The 26,253-nt window shown below is 46.6% G+C and overlaps 2 protein-coding genes across 2 annotated transcripts in view; one reads left to right on the top strand and one right to left on the bottom strand.

Moving 5' to 3' along the window:
- The window catches only part of bop1 (BOP1 ribosomal biogenesis factor), a 118,815-nt gene that overhangs the window by 35,526 nt on the left and 57,036 nt on the right, over positions 1 to 26,253 (top strand).
- Positions 18,292 to 25,170, bottom strand: LOC106570425 (basic helix-loop-helix transcription factor scleraxis-like). The gene is made up of 2 exons (XM_014142746.2): positions 24,149 to 25,170; positions 18,292 to 19,106 (listed from the first exon to the last, which is right to left on the bottom strand). The coding sequence occupies exons 1-2, from the start codon at positions 24,734 to 24,736 to the stop codon at positions 19,068 to 19,070; spliced, it is 627 nt and encodes a 208-aa protein (XP_013998221.1). The 5' UTR covers positions 24,737 to 25,170; the 3' UTR covers positions 18,292 to 19,067.

The raw sequence follows: 26,253 nt of genomic DNA, 5'->3' as shown, positions 1-26,253 counted from the left end.
GGGTGAAACGAGGGATGTCTAGTAGAGAGACTGATGGGGAGAGGGATGGAACGAACGGAAGAGGAAGGTAAGAAGAGGTGTTCCAGAGAGCATCTCACACTGAGGGAGAGGCAGAAACCCATCCCACCCTCTTCCAAGGGGCTTCTTCCTGATCCTCACCTACTCAGTCTAACAGTCAGAACACACCTCTATGGAGAGATGGAGTTAGTATTTTCTCTCTTTGTCCTCTTATTTCATTGCAACAGATGTTGTGTATATTTTTTTCAAGTATTAACTTGCCCCTTATTTAAGGATTTACTGTCTTTAACCCTTGTTAGATTTTAGGGTTTACGGACCGTCCGATGAGAGAACCAAGGATGTGGAAAATCTCATCAGTGGTTCCTTGTCATTGCAATCCTTCCCACAGCAGCGTCCTATGACTAGCTTGCCCTAGCCTATCTAACCCTTGAGCCTTTGTCTGGTCTGCGCTAGCCTGTGTGGTCACGGTGTTGCTGCTGTCCCGCATGAGTGGAACCACGGTGGTCCTGGCCCATTTGGCCTGTGTTAAATTAGCCCCCTGCCTGGGGACAGCAGATAGGGTTCCCTCTTAGGCCTCCCAAAGCCTCCTCGCCGTCCCTTCGCAGGCAGCCCTCTGACGGAGCACAAGTTGTCTACAAATAAAACGGCAGACGGCCAAAAATCTCACTCGTTTATTTATTTTTCAACCCCCTCTCCTCTTCTTACCTTCCTCCTTTGTAATAAAGGGCTATTTCCTGTTTTGCGGAGTGAAGGGGGAATACGTGAGACTGCTGCAGTGCCTGTCCGAGGCCTCCTCACCGGCAGGAAGGGGCTTTTTCCCCCGCAATGGCTTTTCCATGTGCTCTGTGAGATGAATGAAGACACATTGTGGAATAGAGGGAGGGGAGAGAGCGAGAACCCTGGCTCCCAACTGCGCCTGCTGCTTCCTGCCTCTGCGCAGCTACTGCTCAACGGGACCTGTGCGCAGCTACTGCTCAACGGGACCTGTGCGCAGAATTCAATTCAGTAGCACACTAGACTGGGAAGTCGTACCGATGTGAGTAAGACCTTTTAAACAGGTTAACATTCACAAGGCCACAGGGCCAGACTAATTACCAGGATGCTTACTCGGAGCATGCGCTGACCAGCAGGAGAGTGTCTTCACTAACATTTTCAAACTTTCCCTGACCCAGTCTGTAATACCTACATATTTCATGCAGACCACCCTAGTCACTGTCCCCAAGAACGCAAAGGTAACCTGTCTAAATGACTATCGCCCTGTAACACTCACATCTGTAGCCATGAAATGCTTTGAAAGGCTGATCATGGCTCACATCAACTCCATCCCAGACACCCACTCCAATTTGCATACCGCCCCAACAGATCCACAGATGACGCAATCTCTATTGCACTCCACACTGCCCTTTCCCACCTGGCCAAGAAGAACACCTACATGAGAATGCTGTTCATTGACTGTAGCTCAGTGTTCAACACCATAGTGCCCTCAAAGCTCATCATTAAGCTAAGGACTGTAGATTTGAACACCTCCCTCTGCAACTGGATCCTGGACTTCCTGACTGGCCGCCCCCAGGTGGTGAGGTTAGGCAACAACCCATCTGCCAAACTGACCCTCAACAAGGGGGTCCCTCAGGGGTGCATGCTTAGTCCACTCCTGTACTCCCTGTTCACTCAGGACTGTGTGGCCGTGCACAACTCCAACACCATAATTTAGTTTGCTGACAACACAACAGTGGTTGGCCTGATCACTGTCGATGATGAGACAACCTATAGGGAGGTCAGTGAACTGGCAGTGTGGTGCCAAGAAAATAACCTCTCCCTCAACGTCAGCAAGACAAAGGAGCGAATCGTGGACTACAGGAAATGGAGGGACTAGCACGCCCCCATCCACATCGACGTGGCTGTAGTGGAGTGGGTCGAGAGCTTCAAGTTCCTCAATCCATATCACTAAGGAATTACAGTGCGTTCGGAAAGTATTCAGACCCCTTGACTTTTTTGTTTTATTTATTTTTACCTTTTTTTTCCCCCCTCCCCAATTTCAATCTTGTCTCATCGCTGCAACTCCCCGGTAGCCTAGTGGTTAGAGCATTGGGCCAGTAATCAAAAGGTTGCTGGATCAAATCCCCGATCTGACAAGGTTAAAAATCTTTCGTTCTGACCCTGAGAAAGGCAGTTAACCCACTTCCCCGGGCGCCAAAGACGTGGATGTCGATTATGGCAGCCCCCCTCACCTCTCTGATTCAGAGGGGTTGGGTTAAATACGGAAGACGCATTTCAGTTGAATGCTTTCAGTTGTACAACTGATTAGGTATCCCCCTTTCCCAACTGGCTCGGGAGGCAGAGGTTGAGTCATGCGTCCTTCAAAACATGACCAGCCATGACACCAACCCACTTAACCCGGAAGCCAGCCACACCAATGTGTTGGAGGAAACACCGTTCAACTGACGACCGAGGTCAACCTGCAGGCGCTAGAGCGCAATGAGCGAAGTAAAGCCCCCCCCGGCCAAACCCTCCCCTAACCTGGACGACCCTGGGCCAATTGTGCGCCACCCTATGGGACTCCCGATCACAGCTGGTTGTGATACAGCACGGGACCGTTCCCGGGTCTGTAGTGACACCTCTAGCACTGCGTTGCAGTGCCTAAGACTGCTGCGCCACTCGGGAGGCCCAGCCTTATTCTAAAATTAATTGAAATTAAATAATTTCCTCATCAATCTACGCACAATACCCCATAATGACAAAGCGAATGTATTAAAAATAAACAACTAACTTATTTACATAAGTATTCAGACTCCTTGCTATGAGACTCGAAATTGAGCTCGGGTGCATCCTGTTGCCATTGATCATCCTTGAGATGTTTCTACAACTTGAGTTGGAGTCCACCTGGGGTAAATTCAATTGATTGGACATGATTTGGAAAGGCACACACCTGTTTACATATTGTCCCACAGTTGACAGTGCATGTCAGAAAAAACCGAGCCACGAGGTCGAAGGAATTGTCCGTAGAGCTCCGAGTCATGATTGTCAATGCATAGATCTGGGGAAGGATACCAAGAAATGTCTGCAGCATTGAAGGTCCCCAGGAACACAGTGCCCTCCATCATTCTTAAATGTAAGTTTGGAACCACCAACACTCTTCCTAGAGCTGGCCGCCCAGCCAAACTGAGCAATCGAGGGAGAATGGCCTTGGTCAGGGAGGTGACCAAGAACCCGATGATCAAGCTGACAGAGCTCCAGAGTTCATCTGTGGAGATGGAAGAACCTTCCAAAAGGAAAACCATCTCGGCAGCATCCCACCAATCAGGCCCAGTACATCACTGGGGCCGAGCTCCCTGCCATCCAGGACCTCTATACCAGGCGGTGTCAGAAGAAGGCCCTAAAAGCTTTCAGACTCCAGCCACCCAAGTCACAGACTGTTGTCTCTGCTACCACACGGCAAGCGGTAGCGATGCAGCAAGTCTGGAACCAACAGGACCCTGAACAGCTTCTACACCAAACCATAGGACTGCTAAATATACACTGCTCAAAAAAATAAAGGGAACACTTAAACAACACATCCTAGATCTGAATGAAATAAATAATCTTATTAAATACTTTTTTCTTTACATAGTTGAATATGCTGACAACAAAATCACACAAAAATAATCAATGGAAATCCAATTTATCAACCCATGGAGGTCTGGATTTGGAGTCACACTCAAATTAAAGTGGAAAACCACACTACAGGCTGATCCAACTTTGATGTAATGTCCTTAAAACAAGTCAAAATGAGGCTCAGTTGTGTGTGTGTGTGTGTGTGTGTGTGTGTGTGTGGCCTCCACGTGCCCGTATGACCTCCCTACAACGCCTGGGCATGCTCCTGATGAGGTGGCGGATGGTCTCCTGAGGGATCTCCTCCCAGACCTGGACTAAAGCATCCGCCAACTCCTGGACAGTCTGTGGTGCAACGTGGCGTTGGTGGATGGAGCGAGACATGATGTCCCAGATGTGCTCAATTGGATTCAGGTCTGGGGAACGGGCGGGCCAGTCCATAGCATCAATGCCTTCCTCTTGCAGGAACTGCTGACACACTCCAGCCACATGAGGTCTAGCATTGTCTTGCATTAGGAGGAACCCAGGGCCAACCGCACCAGCATATGGTCTCACAAGGGGTCTGAGGATCTCATCTCGGTACCTAATGGCAGTCAAGCTACCTCTGGCGAGCACATGGAGGGCTGTGCGGCCCCCCAAAGAAATGCCACCCCACACCATGACTGACCCACCGCCAAACCGGTCATGCTGGAGGATGTTGCAGGCAGCAGAACGTTCTCCACGGCGTCTCCAGACTCTGTCACGTGCTCAGTGTGAACCTGCTTTCATCTGTGAAGAGCACAGGGCGCCAGTGGCGAATTTGCCAATCTTGGTGTTCTCTGGCAAATGCCAAACGTCCTGCACGGTGTTGGGCTGTAAGCACAACCCCCACCTGTGGATGTCGGGCCCTCATACCACCCTCATGGAGTCTGTTTCTGACCGTTTGAGCAGACACATGCACATTTGTGGCCTGCTGGAGGTCATTTTGCAGGGCTCTGGCAGTGCTTCTTCTGCTCCTCCTTGCACAAAGGCGGAGGTAGCGGTCCTGCTGCTGGATTGTTGCCCTCCTACGGCCTCCTCCACGTCTCCTGATGTACTGGCCTGTCTCCTGGTAGCGCCTCCATGCTCTGGACAGTACGCTGACAGACACAGCAAACCTTCTTGCCACAGCTCGCATTGATGTGCCATCCTGGATGAGCTGCACTACCTGAGTCACTTGTGTGGGTTGTAGACTCCGTCTCATGCTACCACTAGAGTGAAAGCACCGCCAGCATTCAAAAGTGACCAAAACATCAGCCAGGAAGCATAGGAACTGAGAAGTGGTCTGTGGTCACCACCTGCAGAACCACTCCATTATTGGGGGTGTCTTGCTAATTGCCTATAATTTCCACCTGTTGTCTATTCCATTTGCACAACAGCATGTGACATTTATTGTCAATCAGTGTTGTTTCCTAAGTGGACAGTTTGATTTCACAAAAGTGTGATTGACTTGGAGTTACATTGTTGTTTAAGTGTTCCCTTTATTTTTTTGAGCAGTGTAGTTAGTCCAGGTAGTTAAATAGTTAACCAATAGCTATCTGAGTTGACCCTCTTTGCACAAACTCTTTTGACTCATCACATATGCTGCTGCTACTGTTTATCTATCATGTTGCCTAGTCACTTTATCCCTACCTACAGTTGAAGTCAGAAGTTTACATACGCCTTAGCCAAATGCATTTAAACTCAGTTTTTCACGATTCCTGACATTTAAACCCAGTAAAAATTCCCCGTCTTAGGTCCATTTGGATCATGACTTTATTTTAAGAATGTGAAATATCATAATATTAGTTGAGAGTTTGATTTATTTCAGATTTTATTTTTTATCACATTCCCAGTGGGTCAGAAGTTTACATGCACTCAATTAGTATTTGGTAGCATTGCCTTTAAATTGTTTAACTTGGGTCAAATGTTTCGGGTAGCCTTCCACAAGCTTCCCACAATAAGTTGGGTGAATTTTGGCCCTTTGCTCCTGACAGAGCTGGTGTAACTGAGTCAGGTTTGTAGGCCTCCTTGCTCGCACACGCTTTTTCACTTCTGCCCACAAATACTCTATAGGATTGAGGTCAGGGCTTTGTGACGGCCACTCCAATACCTTGACTTTGTTGTCCTTAAGCCATTTGGCCAAAAGTTTGGAAGTATGCTTGGGGTCATTGTCCATTTGGAAGACCCATTTGCGACCAAGCTTTAACTTCCTGACTGATGTCTTGAGATGTTGCTTCAATATATCCACATAATTTTCCCGCCTCATGATGCCATCTATTTTCTGAAGTGCACCAGTCCCTCCTGCAGCAAAGCACCCCCACAACATGATGCTGCCACCCCCGTGCATCATGGTTGGGATGGTGTTCTTCGTCTTGCAAGCATCCCCCCTTTTCCTCCAAACATAATTATGGTCATTATGGCCAAACAGTTCTATTTGTGTTTCGTCAGACCAGAGGACATTTCTCCAAAAAGTACAATCTTTGTTCCCATGTGCAGTTGCAAACCGTAGTCTGGCTTTTTTATGGCGGTTTTGGAGCAGTGGCTTCTTCCTTGCTGAGCGGCCTTTCAGGTTATGTCGATATAGGACTCGTTTTACTGTGGGTATAGATACATGTGTACCTGTTTCCTCCAGCATCTTCACAAGGTCCTTTGCTGTTGTTCTGTGATTGATTTGCACTTTTCGCACTAAGGTACGTTCATCTCTAGGAAACAGAACGCGTCTCCTTCCTGAGCGGTATGACGGCTGCATGGTCCCATGGTGTTTACACTTGTGTACTATTGTTTGTCCAGATGAACGTGGCACCTTCAGGCGTTTTGGAAATTGCTCCCAAGGATGAACCAGACTTGTTGAGGTCTACAATTATTTTTCTGAGGTCTTGGCTGATTTCTTTTGATTTTTCCCATGATGTCAAGCAAAGAGGCACTGAGTTTGAAGGTAGGCTTTGAAATACATCCACATGTACACCTCCAATTGACTCAAATGATGTCAATTAGCCAATCAGAAGCTTCTAAAGCCATGACATCATTTTCTGGAATTTTCCAAGCTGTTTGAAGCACAGTCAATTTAGTTTATGTAAACTTCTGACCCACTGGAATTGTCATACAGTGAGTTATAATTGAAATAATCTGTCTGTAAACAATTGTTGGAAAAATTACTTGTCATGCACAAAGTAGATGTCCTAACCGACTTGCCAAAACTATAGTTTGTTAACAAGAAATTTGTGGATTGGTTGAAAAAGGAGTTTTAATGACTCCAACCTAAGTGTATGTAAACTTCAACTGTATATGTACATACAGTATCTACCTCAATTACCTCATACCCCTGCACATCGACTCGGTACTGGTACCCCGTGTATGTAGCCAAGTTATTGTTACTCATTGTATTTAGTCCTTGTGTTATACTTTTTAAAAATGATTTCTCTAGTTTTCTCTCTGCGTTGTTGGGAAGTAAGTAACTATTTCACTGTTACTTTACACCTGTTTACAAACCATGTGACAAATAAAATTAGATTTGAGATATGGTTTGTGTGTTTGTGTGCTAGGGATCAAGAGCTTGGGGGGGGGAATGCTCAGTTGGGAGATTGGCAATCAGAACAGTGTTGTCAGGGCTGCCAAAGCTCTTAACAGGCTGTGAGAGCGAGCATGTGTGCCCCCAGGGCTGTGGCTTTGCTCACAGCATAGCCTCCTGGTTGGCTGTTCTTGTGACGCTCGTCCCAGGAGGAGAAGCTGGAATGCTTTTGGAGGACGATGCGTTCACCCATGATTTTGACGGGCCACAGACAACCCTAATATGTCTGGATGCTGCTCTAGCAGAGACTTGGACAGCTGTCTTGAAGCAGGCATACATGATGTAGCCCCCACCCCTGAACTCTTCATCCCAGATCCTGTCTACTTAGTCTGGGTAGTCCTGCCAAGCCCCTACGATGCAAACACAACTTTAGGTCCTGATCCAGCGTGGTGGGGCCTCTCTTGTGGTGCTAGCAGTAGACCGATGAAATCACTATTTTTTTTGTGTCTCTGAGTAAAGCTGTATTTTTTTGTGAGACTACAGCACAAGGGTAGATTACATCAAAGTTAATTTAGGAGTCAGTGAAAAGTGTCAGCCCTAGAGTAAAACATCCTTGTTCTTTTGTTGTCCACTGTAGGCACATGAAACTTGGTAGGCTTACTCGTTTGGTGCACTTTGACATGGCATAATATCCATTTTAGTGTGCATTACTGACCAAAAGGTTTGTTGGACATCGTTGACTTGATGGAGATTTTGTCTTTAAGTCGACGTGTACGGGTCATGTTGAGGACCATATCTGGCAATCACATTGAGCAGTTCAGTGGTTGGCGAACTCCAGAGCAGATAGCAATGGCCCATTGAAGTGAGGGGTGGGCTTAGGACAGGGGAGAGGGAGATGCATACTTGGCAGCCATTTTAAACTCTCCACCTGACAACCTTGGATGACCCTGGAATGCTGTGCTGCTTGACTTACCAGCAGGTCCAGAGGAACAGAACACAGTTCAGCCCGTCTTTTGAGTGCACCCTTGGGTGTAGAACCAACATTCATGCCAAGACGAGAGTTTCCAGAGAGTGAATTCATATCAACACGCACACCACACCACCACATTGCCTCTCTTGAGCTGTGCTGGGAATCTAATAAAACACACTACTCCATCATCATCATTGATGAAAATGACTTCCTCACTCGTACACACCATTTCCTCTCCATTTTCGGTCAAATCAAGCCTTTTTTCACGACCTCAAGATCCAAGTTCCTTCAATAGCTTGCCTATATCTAACATCTAGGAAAGGTTAGGGTTACGTTCCTCTGACTTCCCCGGCATGTGCTGTGAGACGGCCTGCCTTTTTATTCTCCTACCATCCTAAATCCCTCCAGTTATTCCAGCCTAATCAATGACGGGCGTTTCAGACGTGGACTGGCTTTAATTGTGTGATCCTATCTGCTTCATGAAGGCTGTTCCTCTGTCAGAACTCTCAGTTGCTCGGGAGCAAGCAACTTATAGGAGGTGGCTTATTTTCATTTCATTACCAACCATAACACATCAGGCTCGCGACGATGTGACCTGTTGGGTGTCCCGTCTTAACCATGCGCTAAGAGACCAGACTCATATCCCCCCTCCTCCTCATCTTCCTCCCACCTCATTCTTCCTCATCCAACCTCCCATCCTCCTCCTTCCTCCTGCTCTCGGAAATCTGATGAAACCAGATTTTGAAAAGGGGGATTGAAATAGAGGCACTCATGTCTGGAAGTTGTTTTTTCCCGTAAAATGTTGGTAATCCCATAGTTTAATTTTGTGATTGGGATGTTTCCAGGTGGTGGTTTCTAATGCCTTCCAGATGGTATCCATGCCGATTCCAGTCGAAGTTGTGATGGCAGTAAAAATATTTTTTAAAGCTGGGATTTTCACAGTTGGGCAGGACTGGGATTGGCGGCTCTCTGACTGAATGAGGGAGACCAGACCACAGCGTCCTCCTCTGTTTCTGTTAGCACCTCTGATTGACAGCAGACAGAGAGAGGATGGTTCTATTTCCAGTGTTGAAATCCTGGCCCAGCTAGAGAGGACAGGACACGGTGTGATCTGGACCCAGTGTCCCTTTTGGCAGAGGAGGTCAAACTTTCCTTTGTCTCCCTCCACTCTTCTCCCTCTCTGTCACTCTTGTCTGTCTCCATCTCTCCTCCCTCTCTCTTTATCAGTCCCTTGCTGTTTTTCTTTCCTCCCTCCCCTGTCTTCAGTGTTCAGCCACGATGCACTGATTGAGCCAGAGTCTCGTCAGGAACAGCGTGTTACCCGAAGCAGTCAAAAGTAATGTTTTCAGGTTCCTCCTGAGTGTAGTAGCTTTGGTAAAATGTAACAAAAACCTGCCTGTGTGGATTAGGGAAAAGAGAGCTGGATATCAACTCTGATTTCAGGAGAGGCCCAGAGGCATGTTTAGCTATCGGTGCGTTTGCTGGCTGTTCCCTAGCTAAACTGAGGCCATGGGCAATGGCCTCCAGCCTCCCAGGTCCCTCTTCTCTATGATTGAGTTTAAAGCCATCACCAAGGGAGTTCCATTGTTTCCTCTGGTCATGTAGCTGCTTTCCAGCCATGAAATCGAATCAATTAGGGGAACGTGGACCAGGGGGTCTATTTCAACACAACCCTAAACCAGGAAGCAACCATAGGAGTAGGCCTGAACTCACCCCCTCTCGCTGCCAAAGGTGCTTCAACAAAGTACTGGGTAAGGGTCTGAATTCTTATGTAAATGTGATATTTCTATTTTTATAAATTTATTAAAATTTCTGGTTTTGCTTTGTCGTTGTGTGTAGATTGATGGAAAAAAAACGATTTAATACATTTTAGAAAAAGGCTAATTTAACAAAATTTGAAAAAGTCAAGGGGTCTGAATACTTATGAATGCACTGTATACACACGTGCACACCCACACTCTATTTATTAGGTACACCCATCCAGTACTAGATCGGACTCTCTTTGGCCTCCAGAACAGCCTGAATTCTTTGGGGAATGGATTCTATTAGTTTAACATTCCACAAGGATGTTGGTTCGTGCTGACGCTATGGCACCACACAGTTGTTGCAGAATGGACGATGGTACACCAACGCCGCTAGCCTTTACCATTGACATCAGGCAGGATGAATCCATGGACTCATTATGCTTATGCCAAATCCTGACTGCCATCAGCATGTTGCAACAGAAACCGGGATTCATCAGACCAGGCAATGTTTTTCCGCTCAATTGTCCAGTGTTGGTGATCTCGTGCCCACTGGATTCGCTTCTTCTTGTTTTTAGCTGATAGGAGTGGAACCTGGTGTGGTCACCTGCTGCAGTAGCCCATCCGTGATAGACGAGTTGAGTGTTCCGAGATGCCATTCTGCACATCACTGTTGTACTGCACCGTTATTTGTTGGTTTGTAGCCCACCTGTTAGCTCACACCATTCTCTGTCAACCTCTCTCATCAACGAGCCGTTCTGGCTCAAAGGACTGCCGCTGACTGGATGTTTTTTAGTTTGTTGCACCATTCTTGGTAAATCTGTGCGCCTGGCACCGACGATCATACCACACTCAGTCACATGTTTTGCCCATTCTAACATTCAATTGAACAATAACCGAAAGCCTCAATGCCTGTTTGTCTGCTTTATGTAGCAAGCCACGGCCACATGACTCACTGTCTGTAGGAGCAACCCCTCATAATGAACGGGGTCTAAATTAGATATAGACCTTCCATGCACTGGGAGAGGGGGTGAGTTCAGGCCTACTCCTATGGTTGCTTCCTGGTTTAGGGTTGTGTTGAAATAGACCCCCTGGTCCACGTTCCCCTAATTGATTCGATTTCATGGCTGGAAAGCAGCTACATGACCAGAGGAAACAATGGAACTCCCTTGGTGATGGCTTTAAACTCAATCATAGAGAAGAGGGACCTGGGAGGCTGGAGGCCATTGCCCATGGCCTCAGTTTAGCTAGGGAACAGCCAGACTCCAATCAAGTTGTAGAAACATCTCAAGGATGGTCAATGGAAACAGGATGCACCGGAGTTCAATTTCGTGTCTCATAGCAAAGGGTCTGACTAATTATGTAAATAAGGTATTTCTGGTTTTGCAAAAATACTAAACTGTTCGCTTTGTCAGCATGGAGTATTGTGTGTCGATTGATGAGTAAAAAATGAATTAAATATTGAATCCATTTTAGAATAAGGCTGTAACAAAATGTGGAAAAAGTCAAGAGGTCTGAATATTTCCTGAAGCACTGTATATGTGTATATTGATGATATAAAGGCAACAATTTGCTAAGATTTCAGAGTTACAGTTCATACAAGGAAATCAGTCAATTGAAATAAATTAATTTGGCCCTAATCTATTGATTTCACATGACTGGGATTACAGATGGGCATCTGTTGGTCACAGTTACTTAAAAAGAGAAGGGGTGTTGATCAGATCCAGTCAGTATCTGGTGTGACCACCATTTGCCTCATGCAGCACAACACATCTCCTTCATACATGTCAATCCAGAGCATCTCAGACATGCTCAATGGGAAAGGGGTATATCTAGTCAGTTGTCCAACTGAATGTATTCAACTTAAATGTGTCTTCCACATTTAACCCAACCCCAATGGGTGACATGTCTGAGTATGCAGGCCATGAAAGAACTGGGACATTTTTAGCTGCCAGGAATTCAGCACAGGTCCTTGAGACATGGGGTTGTGCATTATCATGCTGAAACATGAGATGATGGCAGCGGATGAATGGCACAACAATGGGTCTCCAGGATCTCGTCACGGTATCTCTGCATTCAAATTGCCATCGATAAAATGCAATTGTGTTATTTTCCATAGCTTAGGCCTGCCCATACCATAACCCTGCCCATACCATAATCCCACCGCCACCATGGGGCACTCTGTTCACAACGTTGACAACCACTCACCCACACAACGTCATACATGCTGGTCTGCCCGTTACAGTTGAAACCGGGATCCATCACTTCTCCAGCGTGCCAGTAGCCATCGAAGGTGAGTGTTTGCCCACCGAAGTCTATTACGACGCCGAACTGCAGTCAGGTCAAGACCCTGGTGAGGACGACGAGCACATAGATGAGCTTCCCTGAGATGGTTTCTGACAGTTTGTGCAGAAATTCTTTGGTTGTGCAAACCCACAGTTTCATCAGCTGTCTGGGTGGCTGGTCTCAGACGATCCCGCAGGTGAAGAAGCCGGATGTGGAGGTTCTGGGCTGACATGGTTCCAAGTGGTCCGCGGTTTTGAGTTCGGTTGGACGGACTGCCAACTTCTCAAAAAAAAACTATGTTGAAGGTGGCTTATGATGGAGAAATTAACATTAAATTATCTGGCAACAACTCTGGTGGACATTCCTGCATCCAGCATGCCAACTGCACGTTCCCTCAACTTAAGGCATCTGTGGCATTGTGTTGTGTGATACGACTGCACATTTTAGAGTGGCCTTTTATTGTGCCCAGCACAAGGTGCACCTGTGTAATGATCCAGCTGTTTAATCAGCTTGTTGATATGCCATACTTGTCAGGTGGATGGATTATCTTGGCAAAGGAGAAATGCTCAGTAACAGGGATGTAAACAAGTGTGTGCACAACGTTTTAGAGAAATAAGCTTCTTTGTGCGTATGGAACATTTCTGGAATAATATTTTATTTCAGCTCATGAAGCAGGGGACCAACACTACATGGTGTGTGTGTGTGTGTGTGTGTGTGTGTGTGTGTGTGTTCAGGAGACCAGTGCCAATAACTTGGGTGTGAGTGCTGCCTTTTTAGATGGGGATAGCAGAGATCCCATACATGTGAGACTGGAGAACATGTTTCATGTATGGAGAGGATGTTTCAATGCTGTGGTCTCGTCATGTTGTGGTTAAACAGGTGGCCCCATGCCCTGTACGGTCTTCCTCTAGTCTACAGTATTTAACTCTGTTTCTCTCCCCCACCCCTGTTCATTCAATTCATTTGACTCCAACCTCCCTTCCCAAATATTAAGTATTTTTATATTTTTACAAGCAGTAAATCCATGTTGCTTCAAGAGTTATGATCATACACCGCAAGCCAGGTACATCAGCATCAGTTGGAGAATGGGGCCTTGCTTTCGACGGCTGGAATGAAATAACCATTGCCAGCCCTCAGCGGCCACTAAAACTTCCTTTATGGAAATCAATGTAGCCATCAAGAATAGCGGCGATGGTGGAAGTGCCATTGGTTGGTTGCGCCTTAACCCAAAGACATCATCAACCCTACTTTTCCAATATATGCGTCTGATTTTAACTCAAAACGACTGCTTATTCGCTCACAATAGATGATTGTGTTTTTCCTCTCTTTATTAGAGGAACAGCCAGACCTGACGTTTGAATAGGGTATAGGGTCTTTTGTTTCGCTTTTTTCCCCTTAGCCATTTGGATTCCATTTTCGTTGAAGAGGGATGATTAATATATTTTGTGCTTCGATAGACATGGGCTTGGTTTTTATGAAATATATCTGCTGCTCCACTATTAAAAACAATGGTTTTGTTCTAGAACCCTTTCTTAAAGATTTATTCAATTAAATCTAATTGAACGTGGGTGGTGTTCTGTTACCAGCATTAGACGTTAGGCGATTCCATAAGGAGCCATAAGGCCCCTCTCCCACCCACTTATTCTCCCACTCCCGTACACTGTTGCCTTCCAGATGAATGTCATGATGCTAAACGTATTTCTCAAGATATGAAACCTACTGTTCCCAAGTAGTCATTTTTCAATCTAACCATTTTAGAATTTCTACCTGGGGAAAGAGACCTACAGTATGAGAGATTTCCACTTGTGACCACAATTTTTTTTTACAATAACATTGTCATCCTCTCTGTAGCGTTCTTGGAAACAGTTCAGAGTCTAGACCTTCCCCCGGCCACCTGGTCTCATTTTACCCTCCCACAATAGTTCAGTTCCATACTGGCTGGGTATGTGTTAAGTCCATCCACTTATTCAGTGTGGTCATCTGTATGCAGCCCGGACTTACGGTCGGTGGTGACATGTATGACACGGACCCTGAAACACTGTCTTGATTGATGGAGTCACCGTAGCAGGTTACCTAGAAGATGCATTCTGTCTCCTCCAACAGTCTGATATTGATCAGTGTGCTGTGCTGCTCTGGGCCCCGGGCCAATAAAAGGGCCGTGAGAGGCCTCAGAGGACCAGGTATACCATTTTGCGTTGGCCCAGGATAAACTACTTACCAAACGGTTCCTGTCCTAGGGACACAAAGGTTTGCATTCAGGCTCTGCAGCACTGCTGAAATCAATATGGTGATAAATTTACTAGGTATCTGTAAATTTTATGTGGAATCTTGGCCTGTCACTGCGCTGTCAGCAGGAAATCTCTTTTTAATAGTCTATTTAAGGAGAAGCAGGGTTGTGTTTTTCTAAGTCGGTGGGGGAATGTTGATACAGAGCTGCTTGTATGGGTGGGGGGTGATCTTAAGAAGTGGCTGGGCGAATCGCGTGCTGCTCTGACAGAGCAAACAGGACCCCCAGCCGCAGCATGCCGGACCCTTGCAGGTGCATGGAGGTGGGGGGTGTTTTTAAGAGGGGAGGGAGGATGGTTGCGGGGGGGGAGTGTGGGGCTGCCAAAGCAGCCACCTGTCGTTCCGTAGTTTTTAGGACTTCCTTCTCATCCGGTATTCAGCACGGCTCCCAGTTGGCCCAGTGTGTGTCCTGTTGCCAGAAGGCCTGATTGAAACCAACTGCCAACGGGGGCTGCCATGTGTTTTGATTGGAAGGAGGGGTTCGGAGATGGGGGTGGGATTGCGAGGCGAAACCCTGGGGAGGGAAGCGGGGGACGAGGGTTTTAGTGAAGAGGGGTGGTGGTGAGTGTTGGCGGGGATGGGGGGCAACCAGAATGCTTGAAGCTCCCACCTTCGGCACAGCTAAGAGATGAGATGTCTAGACTGCTTCATTTCTCCTTCACACCAGGTCGGGCCCGGTTCCCCCACTCTCTTTCCCATGTCAGAGCTGCAGAGTTTCTACGGAGACTGGCGTTGTAAAAATCCTTTTACGGCTCTGGGTCTACTAGGAAGAAAATGAGGAAGAGAGGAGTGTGGCAGAAAATCTGTCCTCACCTAGACTCCCTTCTGTCTTTATACTCTCTACCTCTTTCCTCTCGTTAAAAGTCCTCAATCTATGTACTCTGGCAATTGCCCGAAAATATGCGTTTTCCCATTAAAACCTATGAATTTTTCTGTGGCTTGTAGAAGGTTTTTGTGGTGCCGTGGGGAAAGAAATTAACGGAATTGACATCACTGGGATGTTGGGAGTTTACAGTTAGTTGCGAAATCTGCTGCGTTCTCTAAGGCACAAGCAAGGGATTTCCTCGTTCTCTTTACCCGATGGCTTTCTCTTTTGTCATAATACCTGTGGGCTGTAGTGGTGGGGAGGGGAAGGAAAGCTTCAGGGCATCATTGGATATTTAATTTTCAATAAATAAAGATTTTCTCTGAATGATGTACCGGATGCTTTTGCCCAGGTGGAAAACCCATTTTGGAAAAACCTGGACGTGCTCAGTCGGAATGCAAAGTTTCCACAGGCTGTACTCACTCCCAAGGTTAAGCCGCATGTACGAGGATCCTTCAGAAATATTTATTTATTTATTTATTTATCAGGTTAGCGTGGCGTGTGGACCTCGCTGCACCGTGGCTCGACAGCTGTGGCGAGCAGACGTTACACTCCGCCTCACTGAATGAGGGCCTGACTTCGTCGCGACCTCTCAGAAATTGTGGATTTGCTATTTTGCGAAATAACAAACTATTTATTTATGTATTTATTATGGGCCCTGGTTCCTACAGTACAGCCATACAACATAAGACGTTAGGAATTCAAAAGTGTGAAGAGGCAGTTCGTGGGGGAGGAACCCCTGGTTTCCTGGTCTCCAGATGCATTGTCAGCTCCGTCAGACGAGGCCCTCTTCTAAGGGTCTTCTGCGTCGCAACGTTATGGTTTCTGCATCCCACATCCACCATCCATCCCCCTGTGTTTAGCCCCAGCCCTGTGTAGGGTGATCCACCCTCCCCTGGCCCCCCTCACGGTCATCCTCTCATTGGGCTTGACTGGAGAGGAGCACTTCTACAGACCAGACATGAGTTTCCATTGGCTGGCTGGCGTCTGCTAACCGCTAACCATTCCATATGCCTGAATGGGACCCATAGGGACTGAAGAGACAGACCGACCTGATTCACTGTCCCCACAGCCATACTGAGATGGTACTCTCTGGTGTTAATCTGTATGGTGGGTTTCACGTCACTTGTTGTGTGATGGTCGAGACAGCAAAGCAAGACATTACCTCTGTACTCTCGCTCTTTGCAAGACACCGAGGAACAGACAGTATTTTTACATGGAAGTGTAATAGGTAAAAACCATGTTCGTTTAACCTTGAAATAGTCAAATACTGCTGCCCAGCCATTTGCATTCATGTCCCAGTGTTGATCTCACAATCTGGGTTGGAGTGAATTCCAGATTTCCCCATACTAAGGAACATTGGCATCCTCTTAATTCAAATTTCAGCTTTTTAACGCAAATCCCGTATTCTTCTTGAAAGATGAGTTTTTCTATGACCAAGTCACTGATCTGACAAAGTAATTTGTTCCTTATCAACAGAACACTTGAGTCCATGGTTATAGTGTACTGTTTAAACATTACATTGCAAATATTTTAGTTTCCATTAGAACTAGAGGTTAGTGGGTTTGTCCAGGTTGTCGTGAATGAAAGGAACAAGAGCAGCTAACCTCGCTCCCAGCGGTTGTGAACATTTCCACATTTGGTTTCCACCGCTGCCTGTGACAGGGCTGATGGGTGAGTGTGATAGCAAGGGCCAACCATGAGACCGGGCCCCAGCGGGAGGCAGCCCTGGTGGGGGGAAAGAGAGGAGGGAGCGGGGGTGGCCTGGAGGTCAGGGAGTAATGGACACAGTTCTCTCTGGCCGAGAGAAAGGAACGGTGTTTGGGGGACAGGGTGAGGAATTCCAGAGGTGTGCAGGCTTCCTTTGCCTGCCAGACAGGTTGGTCGGGTCTGGGCTGGGGGACAGTGTTGGGGCTGCGGGGACAGTGTGGTGGCTGGGAAGAGAATAGTCTGGGCCGGGGGACAGCGTGGGGGCTTGGGGGAGAATGGTCTGGGCCGGGGGACAGCGTGGAGGTTGGGGGTAGAAGGGTCTGGGCCGGGGGACAGCGTGGAGGCTGGGGGTAGAATGGTCTGGGCCGGGGGACAGCGTGGAGGCTGGGGGGTGAATGGTCTGGGCCGGGGGACAGCATGGAGGTTGGGGGTAGAATGGTCTGGGCTGAGGGACAGACTGCGGCAGGCAGCCAGGAGCCCTGTACCTGCAGATCCAATCATCCCCCGCTGAGCCTTGCAGCTGCCCCTTAAAAGGTCCCAACCGACGAGGGCCTGCCACACACCCAAACTCAGCCGCGACCAACGCTGCCCAAACTCATCCCTGGAACCCTCCCCCTCAGTGTGTTTAGTAGTAAGCGACGCCCTCTACAGACGGCCCTCTACAGACGGCCCTCTACAGACGGCCCTCTACAGACGGCCCTCTACAGACGGCCCTCTACAGACGGCCCTCTACAGACGGCCCTCTACAGACGGCCCTCTACAGACGGCCTCAGCTGTACTCTTCAAAGCACTGAAGAGAATACTGCATATATCATCTGGCTGATTCTGGGAAAAAAACAAGTTTTGTAATTTGAGTTGTTGAGGCCTTTACTGGCCAGCTTTTTTTTGTCACAGTTGACTGAGTTCAATAGTTGCAATATGAGATTTCTTGTGAATATGGAAGAAACTAGATGCGTTCTCAAATCGACAGTCCCTTTTTTAGTTACATCTCTAGTAAATGAAGGGTTTGAGTGAACAGCTGTGTGCGTGAGTAATGAGGTGTGGTAAAGATGGTAATCTAGCTGGACAGCGCAAGATGATCAACTTGTGGTTTGTTCCTTATCACACCTCACTGTGTTTTTATAGCTGTTTGTACACCTGATTTGGTCTTTCATACTGTACAAGTCTGTATCATCATCAAAAATCTCGGAAATAAAACGAAGAAATATATTTATCAGCAGACTGAAAAACACATTGAAATTTAAGTACTTTCTTTTTCACTGGGAATTGCAAAATAACAATAAAATAAAGGAATCTTACCTGTTTGAAATAAACGCAATTAATTCATAAGCATATTTATTTAGACATGAATTTGAACAGATTCTTACAAATATTGTACAGAACATCAAATTACATAAGACCGAATGCTGAGGATTTATCTTCAGGAGAAAGGCAGTTGTCCGTCGGGGTAGAAACTCACTGACCACAAAAAAACAGTTACATTTGAAGTGAAAGCTGTGTTATATATTTGGTTTGTGGAACAGTTCGCTCACTTTCCAGCAAGTAGCCTGATCCAGTCAACTATGAGTTCCAGTTTTGCCTGCCCTTGTCCATTACAACCCTCCTTACCACACCCCTTTTAGTTCCACCGTGGCTCATCTGAGTCCTTACCGACTGTCTAGGAGTCTGTCATGCAGAGAGGGTTGTGGTTCTAAAGTTTCAGGTTTATCAGTCTGCATATGCAGACGTGCTCAGGTAAAGAAAAGATGAGAGCAATGTTATTTTTTTCTTCTCTTCAAGTCTTTTGAGAGATCATGGAATGGAGAAGTGTTGAATGTTTTTTAGAGGGATGATTATTCTCGATCTCCTCTTTGAGTCCGGGCATGCTTCCATTGTCCAAGAAGTTCCAGTCTCTTTCGATCCAAAAATGATTACCTCGTCAGAAACTACACTTAGCATCTCAGTTCTGATTTTTTTTTTTTATGGGGGGGCTTAAAATTAAATACAGATTTTGATTTATGTACACCTTTAAGAACGTCACGTTTCTGGTCCACAGTTCTGGTTCATATGCTGTGCTCATCAAGTCAGTTTCTTCCCTCTGTCGTCCTCCAGATATTAACTTCTTAGAGCAGTTTTCCTGTCTCTGTCTTTGCTCTGAAAGAAAGAAAAAAACCAGTTAACATTTTCTAGTAGGCTATTAATAGTAAAAAATGCTAAACACTTTGTGAAAATACATTTCCAAGACGGATTCTATCCCAATCTTAACTATTTTACAATGCACCTTATTGATGAGGTAGCGTAAGTAAAGGAAAATAATATTGTTTGTCTTAGCCTGTCAGACTGGCCTAGTTCAATTCTTCTAACCCACTGGTCCAGCCTGCAGTGGAGGCTGCCTGTAGGCCTTTGTGGACTGGGGAGGTATGATGTGGACTGGTCTGGGGCTTGTGGGCTGTAGCATGGCCATGGGGGAGGCTCATGTTTTCTCCTCTCACCATACACTGAGTGGCAGAAGTAGCATTAGGACACCTGGCTCACATTGTGCTCCCTACGGATTAACCCAGAGACTGGGAGACCAGGCCATGGAATGCCATTTCCACGGCTACGTCTGACGTAGGCAGGCCCAGGCGCTCTGTCAAAACACTCGTCTCCAATTGATGAGGTCAGACAGTCTCTTTTGAAAACGGGCCAGGAACTTTTTATTTTCTTTGGTTTATTGTTTTTGTTCAGTGCCACTTTAAAGTCACATTCGTCGGCTCCAGGGATCACTTACCCCCGACTAATAGGATTTTTGTTTAACATTTGTTTTTCATATCCTGTATAACACATTGTAAAGATGTATAGGGCTAATTCCGCAGCAGCTGAAACCAAATATGAAGCCTTTTTTGATTGAACTCACACCTTTTTTATTTTCTTTTTAAAGCTTCCACCACTTGCTTATACAGCATCTAATTACATGGGAACGCTTTGTTGTTTTTATAAACATATCACAACATATTACATTTCCACAGAGCCGATCTGTTTTTATTCTGTCCTCAGGCTTCATTCTTTAGGCAAATATTTGGTTTGGTTTCGGCCGGACAGGTAATGTTGGCAGATTACAATGGAGGCACTTTGTGTGTGTGTGTGTGTGTGTGTGTGCGTGCGTGCGCGCAGGGGTGCGTGGATTTTCAGACGTAACTTGAGCCCTAACGGACGATTCATCTGTTTGGGTTATTGAATGCAGCCCGCTTTCCGTCTGGTCATCCTAACTATTCTGAGCGTGAGTTCTTTACACCCTGTTTTGTCTGTAGACAAAAGTTGGACACGATATTACATATTCTAGAATAACTTGTTAAACAGGTGTTTGTAGGTGTGAAGTGAAAAATGTGTCGTTTTTTAATCACATGGTTAAGGCTTATTTTACAGTTGGACAATAGTATTTAAGATTAAAATGAAATATTAAGTTACAACAATATTTCAACTAAGTGTTATTTTTAATTCTAGCTTGCTGCTCAGCCTACTGTTAGTTCACACTGGGTCATTTCATAATGTGTTACATGTTCACACTGAGACTCCCGTTGCAGGGAAAAGCTTTAGGAACTTCCGTATGGCTGTAACGAAGGAACTCGGGATAATTACAGAAAATATCAGCCATGTGGCTGCTAGGCTAGTGCACAGCTTTGGGACTGGCCTCTGAGGCTGTCTATACTCAATTAGTCATCTGTTGGGTTAACCCCAGCACCAGTACACAGAGGAAGCTCACCAAGCTCTTTCCCCTGCTCTCCTCCAAACTGCTGCTGCACACGTACTGTCCATTTGAATAGGGGTTGTCTGCTCCTGTGTGTCCTGTTATGCAATCCCCCTGCCATCCTTCATAACCCCTGTCTTCACCTGCTACAGCTATTAGGGAGAAAGAATGCTCCCTTCCTAATGGACTGTGCTGAGCAGCCCCCAACGAAAGAGGGGGGTGGGGGGGTAAATGTTTGTCCTGCTCTGTCTTACGTCATTATAATGGGGCTTTAGTTGAAGTGCACTTCTACACAATTGATTTGCTGTCAATAGAAATGTAAACCGTTTCATGATGGGGTGTGTGTGGGGGGGTGTATATATATGTGTGTGTGTGTGTGGGGGGTGTATGTGCATGAGATGTCTAGCTTGACTATGTTACATGGAAAATGATTTATTCCACTCCAAGCAAGGTAGAGCTGTGCCAGATGGATACAATTTTGGAATGGAAAATGTGATAAGATCACACACTTACCAACACCTACACACATCTGTAAGCAAATCATTTCTGTGTGTGTCCACATCAATTGGCCTCTGACTTCAGTGGCAGGAAAAAGCATGAAATACAATAAAGAGAATTCAGAGTGAAATGACGGTCTCTCTCTGATGATGTAAAATGTTTGGTCTGACTACTGATCCAATGAGTAGTAGGCTAGAAAAGAGCACCATCGGAGCACTTTGATTGGTTGATTTGAGTCCAACACAAGTACTGAACTGGTGATATCATAACAGTATGCTAATTGATCAATGAAGCATTGTATCATCTTTCCTACACTTCCAAATGCTTGTGAATATTCTAGATCGCACAACAACTCTCCTGTTGTTCTTTTCAATCATCCTGTTCTCAATTTGTTCTCTCTCTGAATTGGAAACATTTTGACGTGTGTTCTACAGTACCTCAATGTGTTTCCTCTTTATTTTCCTCTTTCTTTAGCAACAATAAAGCTATGAGTCTTGGCCGAGCAATGCTTTTCACGGAGTAATGAGAGCTAAGAATGGGTAAAGAGAGCAGTGCGGTTTGGAGTGGGTCGCTTCACCTCTTAAAGCCTCGACTACAAAGCCGAAGCCCAATCTGTTTCGAATATCGGCCCAGCTCAGGCCTCCTATAGACAGGCCTTTAATTCAGGAGAAAAAACCTTAAACAGCCATTATCTCATTTGCTGGTTTATTCTGCCTTGCTAAAATCAATGAAATGGATGAATAGGATTGCTTCCAGTCGGGCGAATGTCCATTAGTCTCTTTTTATTGTTATTAATTGTATGACTCCTGCATCTCTGTTTCCTTCATGGTCTTTTAAAGAGCCCCTTTGTAGCAGTGAATACGTCTACGAAACATTACTAATAGGCTTTTACTTGAATTGGTTTTTGATTTGATGCATTATTCGCTCCTTGGTGATGCTATAACAAGGTTGATCCAGATACTGTTCATGGTGGGCTTGTGCTATTACACTTGAAAGTTGAGCATAGCTTTCTGTTAGATCTGTCCAGAGGTCAGGAGTTGTGCCTCTCCAGGACATGTTCATACATTAATGATGGCAGTGTAACACGTCTACTGTGCAGCTCTGTGGTCTGCGATTGAAGATCTCTAGTGATGGTGTGTGTTGTCTAGAATGGGAGTCATATCGTATTCATGATTTATTTAGGAAGCCAGAGGTCTGAGATGCAGCGAGGCAGGTTGTGTGTGTGTGTGTGTGTGTGTGTGTGGTTGACAGTGTTATTAATTGGAGCCCTAGGAAGAGCCTTAGGTCAACACAGGATGCGTGTGTAAATGGCTCACTGACAGATTGGGGAATAAGGCAGATGTTCCCAGAATGCTTCCGATCAGAGCACGGAGACGTAGGTAGCTGATTTTACGTCTCGGTATTGGAGTCGCGGTGCGTCTCGGTATTGGAGTCGCGGTGCGTCTCGGTATTGGAGTCGCGGTGCGTCTCGGTATTGGAGTCGCGGTGCGTCTCGGTATTGGAGCCGCGGTGCGTCTCGGTATTGGAGCCGCGGTGCGTCTCGGTATTGGAGCCGCGGTGCGTCTCGGTATTGGAGTCGCGGTGCGTCTCGGTATTGGAGTCGCGGTGCGTCTCGGTATTGGAGTCGCGGTGCGTCTCGGTATTGGAGTCGCGGTGCGTCTCGGTATTGGAGCCGCGGTGCGTCTCGGTATTGGAGCCGCGGTGCGTCTCGGTATTGGAGTCGCGGTGCGTCTCGGTATTGTGTTTGCTCGACTAGGAGTTAAAAGGAGTAAGTCCAGTATCAGAGTTTAGAGTTTAATCACTTAAAACGCCTTCCGTTCTATATACATTGTTTACTCCAGGATTTTCCTTTCCTCTGTGCTTTTTTTTCAATGAAATACATTTTGGACAGTCTTCATGTTTTCTGAGTGTATAATACATATTGTGGTGGTGAAATATAGTACCTAACCGAAAATGTCCCAGTGTCATGGTTGACTCTTAATTGTTAAGAGCATGTGGTATATTCCAAGTTGGAAAACTGCTTTGCTCTTGTGAGTTGAAATGACAGTTTCCCCCACTCTGTTTTTTGGTTTTGTGTTGTATTTCTCATGGCTGGAGCGTGATTTACGCTTTTATTTTTAATGCGGCGTGGTGTTGGCTTTATGAGCCAGAGTCTGCCCAGGCGTATGCTGAGGAAGAGCAGAGGAAGAGGAGAGAGCGAGAGAGGGATAGATGACGTGTTTGTATTTGGTGTGACACTTCCTTGTTTAGGCTATTTTCTGTTGGCCCACAATTCAGTTGGTCCATAACTTCTCAGACCAAATAGACAATGGGAAGTGCTACTGAATACAGGAAGCAAATTGAGACCTCTGAGAGTTTGGGATTTGGGTCTTACTACTGAGAGGTTTAGTTGAAGCTGGACAACTGGGCATCCTTATCTGTCACTGTGTCTGAGCACTGAGCTCTCTCTTACCCTCCAGTACAGCAGAGTGCATAGGATTCCCTTTATTCATCTCACAAGAACAGATGATCCTAAATACATAAGGGAATAATAGATGTAGTTTTCTTGTCTAAGGGTAGCGTAAGTTTGAAGCTTTTCAATCTTTTATTTCAAATCACTTAGGCTATAAGAATCATATAGGAAGGAGCCATCCAGCATGCTACTTCCTAAACAAAACGCCTTCTAATTGGATAATGCTTTACTTTAGTGCAAGGTTTCTGAATCTCTGTCGTGGGGCCCACCCTGGGTGCACGTTTTTGGTTTTTGTCCTAGCACTACACAGCTGATTCCAATAACCAACTCATCATCAAGCTTTCATTATTGGAATCAGCTGTGTAGTGCTAGGACAAAAACCAAAACGTGCACCCAGGGGGGGCCCCACGACCGACTTTGGGAAACCCTGCTTTAGTGGTTGGAGTTGTGGTGTTTTGTATCCTACTTGTGGCACAATGGCATATGCATGGTGTGGACGGATGGGACAGACTAACTCACCATTTTCCTTTGGTTGCTAAGGCAGAATGTGCAGATCTGTTTAGGCTGGGAGTTCTCTGCGTCGTGGGCCGGGGATCCATGCTGATGTAAATAGTGGGCAGAGGAGGTCGCTCCAGCATGGCATGGCTGCCCGTCCCCGCATGTCTCCCCAACCAGCAGCACGTTGCCCAGGTGGGAGATGTAGCTGGACGCCAGCCGCAGTGTCTCGATCTTGGACAGCTTCCTGTCGGCTGGCTCGGTGGGGATGAGGGTCCGCAGGGCGGTGAAGGCCGTGTTCACGCTGTTGGTGCGGTCCCGTTCCCGCGCGTTGGCTGCGTTGCGCTGCCGCGGCAGCCCAGTCGTCGGAGAGATGGAGCCGTCCTGCGAGAGCAACATCTGAGGCGGGAGCTGACCCCCTCCCAGGCGCCCTGCTCCAGCACTGCCCGGCTTCCGTTTGCGGCCCCCGACTTTGATGTCATAGCCTCTGGCGTCCAGCCTGAAGGAGTGGTCGTCTGAGCCCGAGCTTCCATCCTCCTCGTCCTCGGACAACATGGAGATGTCTGAGTATAGGTACCGGTTGGGCGCCGGCCGCACCATGGCGAAGGACATGGTCACTGTGCTCTGGAGTTCCAACAGTCAACTAGCTCTATCTCTACTCGGGGCTTTGTTTACTACTGTGCCACCTGGACATGCATGGATAGTTCAATGATCACACAGGAAAAAAGTAACAAGTGTTACCTCAGTATCTCTCTCTAAATCCTTTGACTCCGATGCACTCCAGTCCAGTATGGCGTGGCTCCTCTGTCATTAAAGTCCCATGTGGAGTTTTAACTTTCCTTTCTCTAGGTGAGAAACCAAATGGAGGAATGTCAGGTCCCACTGCGTTTCTCAGATCCTCTCAGGATACGGTTTGTCTCTCTCTCGTTCTCTCTTTCTTGCTTGCTCCTCTCAGATCCACGTCTGCGTGGCTCCCTCAGCTCGGCTCCACGTCTGTCCCTTGCACTTTCTCTCTCTCTTTTACACTCTCTCTCTCTGTGCTCAGATCCACATGTGGTTTCTGTCTGAGAGGTTGGGTATGGTTAGGCTTTATAGCCAGTGGGAGTGTCTGGTGCTACCCCTCCCTCCCTCCTTCCCTTCTTCTCTCCCTCTCTCCCTCCTTCCCTTCTTCTCTCCCTCTCTCCCTCCTTCACTCCGTATGCAAATGTCCCAGCTGGCTTGGGGAGGGAGGGAGTCCAGCACATTGTGGATCTACTATCTGCTACTATCTGCTTCCTTATTTAACCCGACCCGGGAAAAGCCATGTAAAGAAGCTTCCGGAAACCATTGTGTGAAAGAAGGAGTCTTTTGTTGAATACCGGCTGCTCTGGGCACTCTCTATTACTGATTAATTGTGTGTAAACTGGACGCACACAAACACTACGGGCGGTCCATAAAACTCCTGCAAAGTTAAAGACCGATTTAAATGTCAGCGATTCAGAATGGGGAACCTCGTTTCTCATCTTTTTATTTTTCCAAATTTGTGGCATAACCCCTAACTTAACCCCAATGCAGTCAAGCTGGGAGGTGAAGGCTCTTACTTAGCTAGAAAATGTAGCATCATCCCACTCTTTCTCATCAGTGATTCCCACCCAATGACAGAGTGCGATTCTTCAGAGATTTACTTGGGGAGTTTAGGACTAACCCTCACAACAAGACTGATGCTGTCATGGTGTCTACATTGGTTCCATCACTCTGGGGAGTGAGTTGTCTTTCACTTTTGTGTTCCTCCTTTAACCCAGACTGGAGCCATTTAGTCATGCTGCTAGAACCAAAAAGAAACTAAATGTGGTCCAGAGGGACTATACGTCAGGTAGCTTAGCACACCTGTTTGTCACTGAATCATCCTGTGGCAGAAAGACAAATGGAAGAACCGTTCTCAAGACTCTGTTAGGTTTGTAGATCCAGTGTATGACAGATGTTGGCCTTACTGTTTGTGTTATTGGACGTTGACGCATCGACGGCGCTTGATGTTTCCACATTACGGAAAGCAACTTGAACTCCCTTAAGTCAATTCTTAATGCTCAGGAAGCCCCAGAGATTGTTTCTGTTGACGGTGATATATGTTCTCTTTTCCTGACACCAGATGG

This window comes from Salmo salar, chromosome ssa14 (assembly GCF_905237065.1).
Source record: "Salmo salar chromosome ssa14, Ssal_v3.1, whole genome shotgun sequence".
Lineage (NCBI taxonomy): Eukaryota > Metazoa > Chordata > Actinopteri > Salmoniformes > Salmonidae > Salmo > Salmo salar.
Note: the sequence above shows the minus strand (reverse complement) of the source record. Positions and strands in the feature narration are given on the sequence as shown.

What these genes read in the sequence shown, in the direction of transcription:
- LOC106570425 (XM_014142746.2), bottom strand. Translation starts at nt 24,736, where the DNA reads ATGTCCTTCGCCATGGTGCGGCCGGCGCCCAACCGGTACCTATACTCA. An exon ending in TTAGCAACCAAAGGAAAATG is followed by an intron (nt 19,107 to 24,148) that starts GTGAGTTAGTCT and finishes TCTTTCTTTCAG; the next exon opens with AGCAAAGACAGAGACAGGAA.